This window comes from Barbus barbus (assembly GCF_936440315.1).
Source record: "Barbus barbus genome assembly, chromosome: 41".
NCBI lineage: Eukaryota > Metazoa > Chordata > Actinopteri > Cypriniformes > Cyprinidae > Barbus > Barbus barbus.
This window is the reverse complement of record NC_136719.1, coordinates 21,691,469-21,707,268: the sequence shown is the minus strand read 5'-3', so window position 1 is coordinate 21,707,268 and position 15,800 is coordinate 21,691,469. Positions and strand designations below refer to the sequence as shown.

General features: G+C 35.0%; 1 protein-coding gene across 1 annotated transcript in view; it reads left to right on the top strand.

Moving 5' to 3' along the window:
- The first annotated feature begins 725 nt into the window (after positions 1-725).
- The window catches only part of LOC306860432 (arf-GAP with coiled-coil, ANK repeat and PH domain-containing protein 3-like), a 76,375-nt gene continuing 61,300 nt past the window's right edge, over positions 726-15,800 (top strand). The window contains exon 1 of the mRNA XM_079402150.1: positions 726-891. Coding sequence (XP_079258276.1) covers positions 845-891 — 47 coding nt within the window. The 5' untranslated portion in view covers positions 726-844. The remainder of the gene's footprint in view (positions 892-15,800) is intronic.

The window sequence follows — 15,800 nt, the reverse complement described above, 5'->3', positions numbered from 1 at the left end:
CCCCAGAAACAGTGTTGATCTTTGACATCTTGTTTGAGTTTTCATCAGACTTTGATCAGATTTTGATTAAAAACACATTATATTAATATATGCAATGCAAACTGAACAAAAAGAAAAGTGATAGATGTATTCTCGATTTAATAATAAATGTTGAAATGTTACATTATGTATATGGGATAACTAAAATTTCTTGAACTAAAAAAAAAAGACTTCACAGATCAGAGATTGCATGAACACCAAAAATATATTGTAGTTGTTTGAGTGTAGTCTGTTAAAAAGTCCTTATGAGAAAATGTCAACAAATTAATTTTATTTTGTTTTTATTTTATATTTCATTTTTATTTTATTTTACTTAATTTCATTATTTAATTATTTTTTAATTTTCATTTTGTTTTATCATTGTCATTTTATTTTATTTAGCTTTCATTTCATTATTTTATATTATTTCATTATTATTTTTTATATCAAATGTTTCTTTTGTTTTTATTTTATTTTATCATTTTGTCATTTTATTTTATTTTATTTCATTTATTTATATATTAATCTATTTGCTTATTTCATTTGATGTGATTTGATTTAATTTTAAAAAATTACTAAGCATAAAAAAGACATCACTCACTAAAGTCGGTAGCCGTTGACGCTTTTACTCGTTTTAGTCAGAGAAGAGAAACTGCTGACAGTCCCTTACTGTAGCGTTACGAGCGAGTCTGTAGCTCCGTGGATTCATTCACTCTCTGACTGTGGAGAGAAGAGGCTGTAGTACGCGGGATCTCTGACATTTACTCTCTTGTCTACTGACGGCGATGCAATTTCAGTTTTAATCGCTGGAAATAAATCGTCCAGGATGACGGTGGATTTTGAAGACTGTATCAAAGATTCACCCCGCTTTCGGTAAGCTGAAATATCTGTTTTCCACGATACGTTTGTGATGAGAGGTTTGCATCGAGTTAATGTCATGTTGCGAATGAGATATTACATAGCTTTCATGTATTTCCAGTCGCAAGTCTTCAGTTATCGGCTATTCTGTTGTTTAATTAATTTTCGTGAATGATTCAGTTGATCATTGAGTCAGAGCCAGACACTAAATCATTATGTGAAGATGAAAAATGTATGTAATTTGAACAGAATTGTTGCTGATTTAATATTATTTCCCAGTGCGTTTTGAAAAGCTGTTTGTGAGGCTCAAACTGCTCTGAGAACTAAAAGGTCGCAGGTTTGAATCTCTGGAGTGATTCTACATTGATGACCACCATAGCACAATTTTTGGTGCTAAAAAGAGGTGTGGGTTTTTTTCCCCTGTAAATACAAAATAAGATGCTCTTTTGCATGCAATGAAAGTGAATGGTGCCGCCAGTGTTGAAGCTGCAAAATGGGAAAAGCACTAACATTTGACTCCTACACTTAAGTATGCTTAAGTGTGAGTGAAATTAAGTGATTGTTCACTTAATTAATTGCTATTGTGCGCAAATCTTGTTTACATAATACTTGATCAACATGAGGGTGAGTTGATTATGACAGATTTAAAATTTTTAAAGTGGGACTTTAAGTAATTTGGGATTAAACCTCTACTAAATGAGTAATTAGTCTGTAATGTGTTGCTTGATTTGACCCTAATTAGGCCTACCTGTGAGAACTGCCGATAAGACATTACATTACTGAACACTTACTGGCTTAATGACTTAATGGTCAGGATTTACACTTGTATAAGACCACATCTGTTCATCCAAGGACCTTCTATTGATGTGATGTTGATTGTAGTTTCCACTAGGTCAGCTGACTAAGTGTGAGAGGGATGTTTGGCCATCTATCCAATGCCCATTAGTCATTGATTGTCCATGATTCACTCAGCGTGGCTCTTATCCCATGCACTAATGTCCCGATGTTCCTCTCTAGGGCTCAGAGTAGTTTTTTGGCTGTGATTACATGAGCACCTAAGGTTGAATCGTGCATAGCATTTTTTTCATAGTTGTTTCCTTTTGTTTCTTTGAGTTAATGCTCAAAATAATGCCTCTTTGTCTTGGCTCTAAAGATGAAATGAACATTTCTATGCCAGTTTGCGCAAGGCTGCATTTATTTGGTCAAAATACAGTAAAAACAGTCTTTTTTTTCCAATTTAAAATAATTGTTTTCTGTTTTGATATGTTTTAAAATGTAATTTATTCCTGTGATGCAAAGCTGAATTTTCAGCATCATTACTCCAGCCTTCAGTGTCACATGATCCTTCAAATATTATGATTTGATACTCAAGAAATATATATTTTTTTATTATCAATGTTAAAAACAGTTGCGCTGCTTAATATTATTGTGGAAACTGATCATTTTATCTCAAGATTCTTTAATGAATAGAAGGTTCAGAAGAACAGCATGGTTACAATTTAGTGCATCCTTGCTGAATAAAACGAAATGGAATAGAAAACGAACATATAAGAAAAATAAAATAAAAATATACAAGATGTATAAATATAAAAATAAAATATTTAATATAAAACATTATGTGTGTGTGTATATAATTTTATTTTTAATATATTATAAAAAAACAAATTTTGGTTTATATATATGTAGATAGATAGATAGAGAAACAAATATAATAATTTATTCAATTAAAAAAATAAAATCAAAAATATTTTTTGAATAATATTTTTCGGCAAAGTAGATAGTGTGCTGTATATAAATTGAGATTAATTGAATAGATGGTCAATTTTAAATTAGTACATTTTCTTAGCCGATACGTCTCAGGTCATGTTGGTTGTCATGAAGCACCCTGGGTAAAATGCTACAGTTTAAAGCAAAGCGGCTTGCTACAGTGTGAATGTAAATGGCTGAGAAAATTCCTTCCCATCCGATGGCTCTCTTGACAATATATTCCGAGAGGAAGGAGGTTCGCTGCTCCAGCATTATGGTGGAACATGGGATCTAAAGAATTCCGAATGTCCCAATCGCTGACTCTAGCTGTGACTTGGTAAGCACAGAGATCCAGAGATTAGACAAATCAACCAGCATTCCTTTATACCCACATCCCCTCCTCAGCACCAGCTCCAGTTACTCCCCACGTGAGCATGTGTGTGTGTGTGAGTAAATGCGTCGGAGTGAGAGTGTGTGTGTTTGAGTGGGCGGCATACAGTATATAATCCCTGCTCCAAATCAAAGACTTCCAGACTGGGAAGCAGCACCTTAATGGATGCCATCTGGCTGTGTGAGTCAGGGCTCCACAATCTCTTCAGGGATTTTCAGCAACTTTCTAATGTTTGTGAAGAAACTAGATTGTGGCTTCTTGAGAAGATTTAACAATGTTTGAGATTGAGATGTCATCCGTATCTGAGCACAAACATGCATTAATACTTTGGGTGAGCGGGGGGACTTGAATTGTACAAAGCAATTAGGACACAACCAGTGAGTGAATACTGTGATTTTCAGGGCAGTTGACTATTTTAGAATTATAATTCAAATATAATATTTTATAAAGATTTTTTTCAATAATTCAAACATTTTCAAGAATTTTCTGGGTGTAATTTGTTGTATTTATAATAATATATAATATATACAAGTGTATAATAATATTTGAATGTATAATAAATGTAATAAACAAGCTTGTAATCAAATTTTGTCATTCATTACCTAAACATTTTAAAACCCAACATTTTCAAACAAAAAGAATACACTGCTGTTCAAAAGTTTGTGGTCGATAAATTTTTTAAAATATTTTTGAACATCTCTTATGATCATGGATCATTTATTTGATTAAAAAATGCAGTAAAAACTTAAATATTGTGATATATTATTACAATTTAAAAGCACTGTTTTCTATTGTAATAAGATTTAAAATGTAATTTATTTCTGTGATGCAAAGCTGAATTTTTAGCATTGTCGCATCATCCTTCAGAAATCATTCTAATATGCTAATAAGAAACATTTCTGATTATTATCAGTGAAAACCGATTTGCTGCTTAATATTTTTGTAACCTTGATACATTTTTTAGGATTCTTTGATGAATTGAAAGTTAAAAAAAACAGCAAATTAAAAAATATATATAAATCTTTTCTGTCACCTTTGATCAATTTAATGCATCCTTGCTGAATAAATTATTATATAAAATATTATTAACTTAAATCTCACTGGCCCCAAAAAGTATTGATTATCATCCTGGACACAAGCACTGTATTAAGGGCTTTTGTATGGAGGTAAAAGCTGTTATATAAGACCCCAGGATGGTTCTGGGTTTTTCCTCATCTAAAACATTTAATACAATCTACTTCCTTCACTTGTTGCTGCATGCTGCGCATTACCTCTGCATGCATAGTTTCGCACACTGACTCTTCACATGGCATTCATGCATCCACATCCTGTACAATTGTCCATCCCTGTCATCTGGAGCAATTCTATTCCTGCCAGTATCTGGCAACCCTCAAAGACCTTGAGCTTTGGATGCAGATCCGTCCAGTCACTCTGTGAATGGTCGTTTGAAAGGTCAAGGCCACAAAAGCGCCAGAAGGTAAAAAAAAAAAAGTCTATTTTCTTTGTGCTCGTTCAAAATGGAGGTTATCTGTGTCATTTATGTGCAGTTTTCAGATTTCGGTTATACGTTTTACAAATACGGAGCAGATTGTAGCCACCTGACTAAATATTATTCATCATTCCTGACTCAAGTCTGTTGCGTCACCTTCCTTTCCAACCCCCGCTGAGAGCGAACCGATGCATTCCAGTGCCTGGACACAAGTTACTAATTTCATTACATCTCCAGAATTTTCACTTCCAATCTCCAGTTTCATTTGAGGCCTTTTGCTGTCTGCGGAAACACAAAGCACATTCGAGCCAGTGTTGTTTGGGTGCTAAGCTTAATGGTTCGATCAATAAAGTGTCTTACGTAATGACTCGCTGGAGAACAGACTGCTGCTGGGGTTTTTTAAGCTCCATCCTGTGATGCTTTTTAAGTTACTTTATTGTTTCGTTGAGTGCACTAGAGGCTTTTGCTTGCTTAAAATGGTTATGAGAGGTCACTGTGGCTAAATTTGGCGTTGACCACTGAAACCGTCTCTACAAGACTGCATTTAGCAAGTAAGAGACCTATCATCATATAAGAGCTTTTATTATCATTCTTATAAAAAATATTGGCATAAAACATTCAGTGGAGACTGTGCAAATTATGTTTGGGCTATTTGAAAGAGGCTTATGTGTTTGATTTTAGTTTTAAAAGTGGTTTTAATATCAAGTACTGGGAATGTACAATATATCATATCCGTTATATCAAAATATATAAAATTTTATATATTTTGGCCTACGGTATATTGGATATTTTATTCTGCTTGCTCGTTGTTCCTATATTTCCATCTTTTTTCTTTGTTTTTTTCACATTTGTCAACATCTAATGCTCAGTTCATCTTTACAGTCAAGTCAATATTATTTGTATAGTGCTTTTAACAATGCAAATTGTGTCAAAGCAGCTTTACATCGGCTCTACAGTATTTAGACGGGGAAATAGTTTGTCGAAATAGTGTCATTCTCATCTGGCCAGACAAAATCAGCAGTTTAAATCTAGGCTAAAGCAGAATCAGATCATGCAAAGGAATCACCTGGTTCCTGTGGTCTTGTCCCGATGGCCGTCTTGGAGACAGGGTCTTCACTGGGGATCGGTCTCTGGGGCTCATCTAGGTGTCCTGGCTGTAGAGGTCATCTCTAGGTGCTGATCCACCGTCTGATCTGGATATAGTCTGGATCTGGGTGGCTACGGTGACCTCAGAATAAGAAAGAAACAGACTAATATTAGTGTAGATCCCATTCTTCTAACAATGTAACAAGTACATCATGTGTTATGGGGAGTGTCCCCGGTTCCGGTTGACCTAATTAATGCAGCCTAACAAACCTTTAACGGATTTGAATTATAGAAATGCGATAGTGTATTATGTGTAAACCAGGTTAAAGAGATGGGTCGTTAATCTAGATTTAAACTGACAGAGTGTGTCTGCTTCCCGAACAGTGTTAGGGAGATTGTTCCAGAGTTTGGGCGCTAAATAGGAAAAGGATCTCCCGCCCGCAGTTGATTTTGATATTCTAGGTATTATCAAATGGCCAGAGTTTTGAGATCGCAGTGGACGTGAAGGACTATAATGCGATAAGAGCTCACTCAAACACTGAGGTGCCAAACCATTCAGGGCTTTATAGATAATTAGCAAGATCTTAAAATGTTTAATAGGGAGCCAGTGCAGTGTTGACAGAACCGGGCTAATGTGGTCATACTTCCTGGTTCCAGTAAGAACTCTAGCTGCTGCATTTTGAACCAGCTGGAGTTTATGAAACGTGCAGAGCAACCACCCAATAAAGCATTACAATAATCTAGCCTCGAGGTCATGAACACATGAATTAATGTTTCTGCATTTGATATTGAGAGTATAGGTCGTAATTTAGATATATTTTTAAGATGGAGAAATGCAGTTTTACAAATGCTAGAAACATGTTTTTCGAAGGAAAGATTGCTATCAAAAAGTATGCCTAGGTTCCTAACTGATGACGAAGAATTTACAGAGCAGCCATCAGGTATTAGACAGTGATCTAGGTTATTAAATGCAAATGTTTTTGGTCCAATAATTAACACCTCTGTTTTTTCAGAATTTAGCAGTAATAAATTGCTAGTCATCCAGTTTTTGATATCAACTATACATTCCGTTAGTTTTGCAAATTGTTAAGTTTCATCTGGTCGGAAAGAAATATAGAGCTGAAAGCTAACACCATGTTTCCTAATGATATCTCCCAAGGGTAACATGCAGTGCCTAATTTCACTTGATTGATTTGACTTTTTAATCTTTTATGGGGTTTTTTCATGTTTTAATTTTTGTTAATTTTATATTTTACTACTTTTTTTTCATTATTCATATGTATTTTTTACATTTTAGTTTTTTTCTTAATACATTATATAAAATTTGATTTGTTTATTTTTAAATGTCATTGCCTCTCTGTCAAAAAATCCTTTTAAAGTTCCTGGAAACCTCAGTCCTTGTGACTTTGAGTGTCATTGCCTGAGTCTTGAATGGAGCTGCTGTTTAGATGTATGGGGTATATTGTGGGAAGGGGGCACATCCTCGTCCTGTTGTTGTGGCCCGCGGCATAAGTTCAGTTTATGATTCACATGTGTCGTCTCCAGCTCGTTGCAGAATGTTCTCATTGTTCATGATGCCTCTCTGTCACACTGGCTCCTTTCACTGAGACGGATCAATTGGGTCAACATGATTGGAGACCAACAGCTGGTTGATGTATGGCTTCTCGTGATCATGTGCGGACTGTAAGAGCCAGTCACACCACAGGAGGACATTTGGACTCGTGTACAGATTTAATTAAGCCACTAGGTCAGCTGAGTTTTGTTTGATGTTAAATTACAAAGACCAAAAACATATTTAACACAAACATGAATGCATTACACCAAGTTGTTGTGTATATTTAATGTTGATTCTTCAAAGACCATCACAAAAGTTAAAATGTTTGTTTATAGCTGACTTTTTTTTTTTACATTAATAAATGCTTAAATTTCAAATCAATTTTCAAAATCTTCAGTGTCACATGATCCTTCAGAAATTATTCTAATATGCTGATTTGCTGCAGGATTTCTTATCATTGTTGAAAGTGTTTGCTTTTTAACATTTTATCTTATTGTATTTTATTTTATTTGTTATTTATATTCATTGTCCGTTCCCATGACGATTTGCCATCTGAACTGCTTCATGTTGAATTGTTGACTTGTTTAGATGCAATTTTAGACAATGACCTTGTTAATCTGTGATCACATTGAGCGTGTGTGTGCGTGTGTGTGAGAGTTAGAGTTGCCATTAAAGTAACTAAACCTCAAATAAAAAATAATAAACTATAGCCTATAAAATGGCTAACACACACAAAAAATATTAAAACTCTAACTAAAAGAAAAAGAAAAAGAAAAACAGAAAATAAAAAGAATTAATTCAAATATTAATAACAATTATACTTATACCTAAATAATACTAAAATAAGTCTGCCATTAACCAATCATTTGATGCACATTGCACATAAAAAAAGTCAAACTGTTGCATGTCCTCAGAGGCGGTTGTTCGGTACGGTTTGTTTGTTCTTGAACTTGTTCCTGAAGAGTTGCTGTTGCTTTGAGCTGGAAGGGATTTCTGCAACACATTCTTTTTTTTTTTTTTATTCTTCTGTTCTATTTCATATTGACCTCCTTCTGTTCTGAATGTGTGCCAGCAGAGCCCGACATCTTCCTTACCTCCACAGACCCAGATGGACTCAGACGCCCCTCCAGTAATTGGGCTGCGAGCCTCTGTGCTGCATGGCCGTGGCCGTCAAGCAGTGTGGTCATAACAGGTTTCCTGACCGATTATAGGTTGCCTACGAGACCATGAATCTAATATAGATAAGATTATCTGGGCTAATTAAAATAATAAGCGCACACAGTGTGAACTTGAACACAGTGACTGCACAGTTTTGATCTTGAATCAATGTGCATCGCCTCTTTAGCTCTGTGTATAGAGCTAATTAGACACCCCGAACGTCTAGTTTCTGGCTCGCCCTCAAGTCCGGCCCGTTAATTTAATCGTTCTATTTTTATATGATTAAATAAGACGCTGTGAGCGTGTCATTGAGACGTTCTTCTCGAGATGTTCTTCTCCTCTACGAGTGGCCCTGATTTGTCTCATCTTTGCCTTGTGGGACGACGGGCTCAATGTGAAAACAACAGGGATTAGGTCAGCAGTTTTGAACGTTTCTGCTAATCATGGATTAGCCCACATTCCCCCCCAACACGGTCCCGGGACGTTAAGGTGTGAGGACAGTTGTTTGATCACCGCTGCTTGATTCAACTGCTCCTGATCCAATGAAAATCGTGAAAACATTGTTAGATGACTCACCTTAAATAATCAGTGTAATGTGCATATGTAAATATATATATATAGCTGCATAAGATACATTTATTTAATAAAAACTACAGTAAAAAATTTAATACTGTCAAAAATTATTACAACTTAAGATAACACTTTTCAATTTTAAAATGCTTACATTTTATATATATATATATATATATGTGACCCTGAACCACAAAACCAGTCAGAAGTCGCTGGGATATATTTGTAGCAATAGCCAACAATACATTGTATGGGTCAAAATTATAGATTTTTCTTTTATGCCAAAAATCATTAGGATATTAAGTGAAGATCATGTTCCACGAAGATATTTTGTAAATTTTCTACTGTGAATATGTCACAACTTAATTTTTGATTAGTAATATGCATTGCTAAGAACTTCATTTGAACAACTTTAAAGGCGATTTTCTCAAAAACCGTAATATTGTGAAAAATTATTACAATTTTAAAATGACTTCTCTTTTTATGTTTTAAAATATTATCTGAATTTTCAGGAGCCATTACTTTAGTTTTTGGTGTCCCATAAACCTTCACAAATATTCGTATTACATTTCCTTACCAATCTAAAATATAATGAAATTAATACATTTTACATGCAATTTTATTGATATCAATTTTATTTGAATTGCATCAAAAGTAGGTCACGAGGATGCTGTATTTAAAATTATTTTGGACGTTAAAATGCTTTTAATACCCAAAATACTGGCAAAGATGGTAATTGGCTTATTGGTAAGAGTCTGTTAACTTAAAAGTGTCGTGTCAATGTTTGGTTTTCAAGTCAGTGAAGAGCGGCCCGTTCTGGCACAAAAACCAGCACCGTTTTGGTCCAAAATGAGTAATGCAGACTTGTCATTGGGCTTTTTTTTTTATTTTTTTTATTTATTTTTTTTTACTTGCCAGTAAGCAAGCACCCGCAACTTGCTAAAAATCATTCGGAGCACCTTAGTAACCATATGGCATCTCTAGTTTGTTTGCTGCTGTGATAAACTCCTCGAGTGCTGACCACATTCTTTCCTCTTCAGGAAATAGGATGAGCCTGTAGATCTTTGACAGGCAGGATTTCTTAAAGGGGTCATATGACGTTGCTAAAAAGAACAATATTTTGTGTATTTGGTGTAATGCAATGCATTTATGCGGTTTAAAGTTAAAAAAACACATTATTTTCCACATACTGTACATTATTGTTACTCCTCTATGCCCCGCCTTTCTGAAACGCGTCGATTTTTACAAAGCTCATCGTTCTGAGAATCGAGACGTGCTCTGATTGGCCAGCTATCCAGTACGTTGTGATTGGCCGAATACCTCAAGCGTGTGATGGAAATGTTATGCCCCTCACCGTATTGTGATGGCATTTCCCGGCGAGATGAGACTCTACACAGCTCAAAACTCGCGTTTGAATCGTCAGTAGCAGAAACGTACTTACAGGCTGTGAGTCAGAAGCGCCAGACTGTCCTTGCAAAGTTGGAATTGCCCCACTTTATAGAAACAGCCATTGAGCAAACCAGCATTTGTAGGCTACTGTCCTGCCAGGTTCAGGAAATAGTCCTCCGTAAATTGTGCCGCACACACTCGAATATTTGCATTGTACTGCTCTGGAACAGTGTTGTAAATATAACTTAACCACTGATTTCTAGTTGTGTCCTCTTTTGGAAGCCCAAACAAATTAGTTTCGCTTTCACAACGAAACAGAGTATCTCCACGAAATAGCCCCAGCGGCAGCAACAACACTACTACAGCAAGAATAAAAATCATGCCCCCTTTCTTTGGGCGGTGTTATGCAAATCTCCCCAAATCATGACGTAGACATTTGGGGGCATGTTTAAATGAGCCATTTTAGGGGGGCGTGGACAAGTCTTAACTTTTATAAAGAATATCTTTTTGGTTTTGAGACTTTAGTCTTTGCATCTTCAGGGATCTTATCTATGCACAAACAGCTTGTAACGCTCCAAAGAGAAAGGAAATCTTGAAATCGCATCATATGACCACTTTAAGCTAGCCAGGCTCAGGACAGCCGTCGGAGGATTCCTTCCACATGATGATAGGACTGTGTGAAACAAACCAGTCCCAAGAAGACATGCAGTTGACTTCAGAGGAAGAGCAATCCGCAGAGGATAGTGGGGCAGTTTGCTTAGTTCTATGGCTTAGTATCTGAGAAGGAGACCATTTCCCGTTATCTTTGATCCACTGTGTCCTTTCCACCACATCTCAAATATTCTGTTGTGAACAGTGTATTGTGATTTAGTTATATTTATATACTACTACAGTATTTAATACCATTTCGAATTCTTTTATTTTTATATTTTTAGTTTTCATTCCAATTTTCAGCTTGTTTTAGTGATTCTTTTTTTCTTTTTCGTTTTGATGACTTTTTTCTGTTATCTGTTATATAATTTTTAGTTGCCAAGCCTATTCTACTTTGGCTTAATTCAATTCACAAAGACCATTTTAACTACTATTTTATTTAACAATAACAACACTGATTATAATGAAAATTACATAAAATAATAATTTAGCATTATTTGACAAAATGAAATATTGATTAGAAATGATGCAGAATAAAATATTTTTTACCTTGATTTTTATATTTCATCTCAATCTCTTACCTTCTTACTTTGGGAAAAAGTACAGTATAATAACTTTTTTAAAAATTATTTGGAGCAAAATTGTTCAGTGGGGTGGAAATGACTATTTATTTATTTCTAACAATTCATTTTCATGCAATAAATATTGAAATTCTTTATTTAACTGTTGGTTTAGATTATCCTTTATATATTCATTTACTTTTATAATGGATTTTAGAGTTAAAGGTGGTAAAGACAATACAATCATAACATAAAATACATTTGTGGTTGCAAAAAAGACAGTTCTGCTAAAATATAGCAAAAATTAAGTAGTTGAAATATCTTAATTATAATAAACCCTAGAACATAAGTGCCTGAAGTTGAAGAAACACCCCAATATAAACATATTTTGTGGCGCAAACTGTCCCTAAACATTGGTTATGATCTTGAAACCGTTAAAGTCTTCCATAAATCTTCAACAGAAGAGCATGAAGGTGAATCAGAGCACTAAGACCCTCTAAGTCATGTTAAACAGACTTAACTTATGAGGCTGAGCTGATGTCATTAGGCTTTTGTGCGCACGGCTCTGTGTGAAGCCTGGCAGTCCTTCCTGTCTACAAAAGCTCTATAGCCTCTCCATTCACACACCGCCACACAAAGGCAGTGCATTCTGAGCGGTTTGCACATCTACGTTTATGCAACATCCTGGAAGAGACGCCACCATGAGTGAGGACCCTAGAGTGTGAGTTTATTAAGCGAAAGGAAATCTAATAACACGGCCTTATGACTCAGTTTGCTTCCTCTGAGCCATTCTGCTCGTGTTTGGCTAATGATGTAGGTTTGTTTTGTTGAGTCACAACACAGTCCTTTGTTGATGGTTGCACAGCGAACAGGAAAGGAAAAAAAAATAGGGTGAGATTTTGTTTTGGAGGCAAGCTAAAGCTGGGAAACCTGAAACCAAAGTTGAATTGGCAAACAAAAGAATGTACATAGTGCGCATTTGATCACAATTGCTCTCAGATTTCTTCCTTTTAAGAGTAAATATTGCACTCCCACCACCTTTTACACTGTAAAAATGATTTTTCGAAGGTTGTTGGAGTATATTTTACAAGAAAATGCTATTTCAGTCTTTTTAGACAAAAAAAATGGTGTAGAAACCATTTTCAATCAGAAATTGCTAGTAAATTTCACATACAGTTACAAAGAAGCAGCAAGTTACACAAAATTAAGCATAAATTATTGAAACCGTAAAACTGAAACAGTATTTTCTCGTAAAATGTACTCCAGTAATCTGCTTTGTTTACTGTACAGCTTTGAAAGATCATTTTTTATGGTGTACTTCAAAATTTCATGTGTATGTTACATGGAGTTTTTTCATACCAAATTCAGTGTACACTTAAAATATTTTTTTTGAATTTGTAAATAAAGCATTATTAGAGTGCATTTTACAAGGAGAAATTTCACATCTAATTCAACATGTTATTTGTTAAATTTAGTCATTTTGTTTCAATGGACAGCAGGAGGTTACTGTAAAGAGTTTCCCATGAATCCCCCTGTTGATAGATGATGCAGTCTTTTTAAGCCCGTCTCCACAGGAAGAACAACATGAAGCCCTTTATTTAATGCTAGAAACTCTAAGATATGCAGCATTTCTTAAAGTACTAGTAAACAACCTCCAATCCCTCAAAACACGGGTAAAGCAGTTAAAAGCCCCCTAGCGTGACCAACAGGTGGATGTAATGGTTCTCAATTAGGATTATCGTCATTCACCCACTCCCATCTTTCCCTTCTGCTGACCCGCACAGGAAGTTCACAGCAGGCAGCATCTCAGCGGGTGGTTAGGAGTTTGCAAATCTCTTATAATTTAGCATTTATATAAATAGTTACTGATTAGTCATGTACTGCAACCGGTGTGATTTACCGCCGTCAGGCATGAGGCTGGAAAATTATGCTGACACTCTTATTTGAGTACTTAAAGTATGAAGTGAACATTTTTTGCAGTGCGATGTGCAATTGTTGGTATGATTCTTTTTAGTGAATCAATTGGTGAATCAGACTGATACGATCTTTAGAGGCATAGGTCTGAATCATGGACTGAATCAACTTAATGAAACACAGGTTGGTATGTCTGACTGGAGCTGAGTAGCAGTACTGTTATTTGTACTTTTTGAAAAGAATGAAAGCCAAAAAATACATGCTTTTAAATAAATAAAAACAGAATTGCATTGCATTGTGGGATACAGTAAACTAGGCTTGGGCTGTATAGTGCGATGTTACAAGTATAGGTCATGCATTTAGAAAATAATTTTACTATATTTATACATAATTTTATATATTTATTCATTTTGAATGATATTTTTTATGTTTTCAGATTGCATTTTAATTCATTTTTAGGAGTTTTTATGTGCTTGTCGTTTTTTTAGTTGTATAATATTGTAATTTATAATATTTATTATTATAAATTAATAATATTCTAAACTAGAATATAAAAAAAAAAACATTTCAGTTTTAATTTCAGTAAGTTTAGTAGTACTTATTTAATTACCAAAAGCCGACAATTCAAATGTTCTTCTTTTTTTTTAAGTTTAGGTTTTTCATCTAAGATTTATATTTCATTATATTTATTTTATTATATTTAATATTTTTTATTTTATAAACCATGCTTTTTTAGTTTTAGTTAACAATAAGCATACTGAATGCCACATTGAATGCCACATGGGGAAGTGGTTAGAGTGTCGGACTTGTAATCCAAAGGTTGCGGGTTCGAGTCTGGGGCCGGCAGGGATTGTAGGTGGGGGGAGTGAATGTCCAGCGCTCTCTCCACCCTCAATACCACGACTGAGGTGCCCTTGAGCAAGGCACCGAACCCCCAACTGCTCCCTGGGCGCTGCAGCATAAATGGCTGCCCACTGCTCCGGGTGTGTGTTCACTGCTGTGTAGGGATGTAACGGTATGAAAATTTCTCATCACGATTATAGTGACCAAAATTATCACGGTTATCAGTATTATCACGGTATTGTTAAAATGTGCTGGAGATGTTCAAAAAGTACCGATACATAAATCACTTCACCAAATTTTATACTTAAAAATCAACAAACAGCAAATAAAATGACTTTTTGTTTGCATAATCACTAAAACAATAACATTACCAATGAGGTCTGGATTTTAAATGACAACTTGACTGACACCAGTTTAATAGCATGTTCAAATAAATAATGTAAATGTTCAAATAAAGCTTTGAAAAAGTTTCATATAAAGGTAAACTGAATTGTTTAAATGTGTAGAATCCACATAAGCTTGTTTTTCATCAACCGGTTAAAATTTACAGCAGGGCATGCAAATTTGGTCAGTTTTTTGGCCAGACAGAATCTGCACACAGGCTGAATGTAAATAAGTGTCTGTAAATCCAGTCTCTGACAGCAGGTGGCGCTTTATACGGAAAAGCTGAATTACAGCTGATTCCCTTGAAGTCCGCGAACAAAGCAGTATTGTGTTTAAGAACACTTCCTTTAGGTCTTATATGGAGCTAAGATGAATCAAAATGCCATCGAATCGTTTCTGAAGACAGTCAGATCCTTCAGAGGTACATTCATATAATTAATTCACTGATATATTCATTTGTATAATTCCCTCAGCACTCTTTTAAAACCTCCCATCTTTTCCGCCGTTTTCTCTCAGAATGAAACTCTGCTGCTGTGCGCTCGTGACACTGTTAACACTCTGCTTTATGCCGGTGTCCTGACATTCTATCCTACCCGTCAGATTGTCCTACCAGGGCTTACAGCGCATGCGCACATCGCTATTGCGTCATTTTTGTCACGCTGAACAACACGCCCATATTTTTTTACTACTCGCGCGTGGATTTCTTAATGTAAGGTAAGTTTTTGACTATTTCTGTTAGTTTTATTATACCAAGACAGCTAGCAGTAATGAGAACTGTTTAATGTCACATTACGTTGCCAGCTAGCACGAGGGATCATCTTTGTTATCATTTTTCATTGAAAAGTAAGGCTATATGATTAGTCAGGCTATATGATAATCTGATTAGTGAACCATTTCAAAATTATTTGATGTAAAATAGACCTACTCCGTTATAGTTACACTGTACAAAAAATAAAAATAATAAAAACAAACAGACAAACGCAAAAAGTTAACCTAACAAAAAAATAAATAAATAAAAAATAAGGCAATCGCACTCAACTTGGTAAGTTAAAGGGATAGTTCACCCAAAAATGAAACAATTCTGTCATCATTTACTTACAATCAAGTAGTTCCAAACCTGTATGAATGTCTTTGTTCTGCTGAACACAAAGGAATTTTAACAGTCAACCAACTGATAAAGATGTTGTT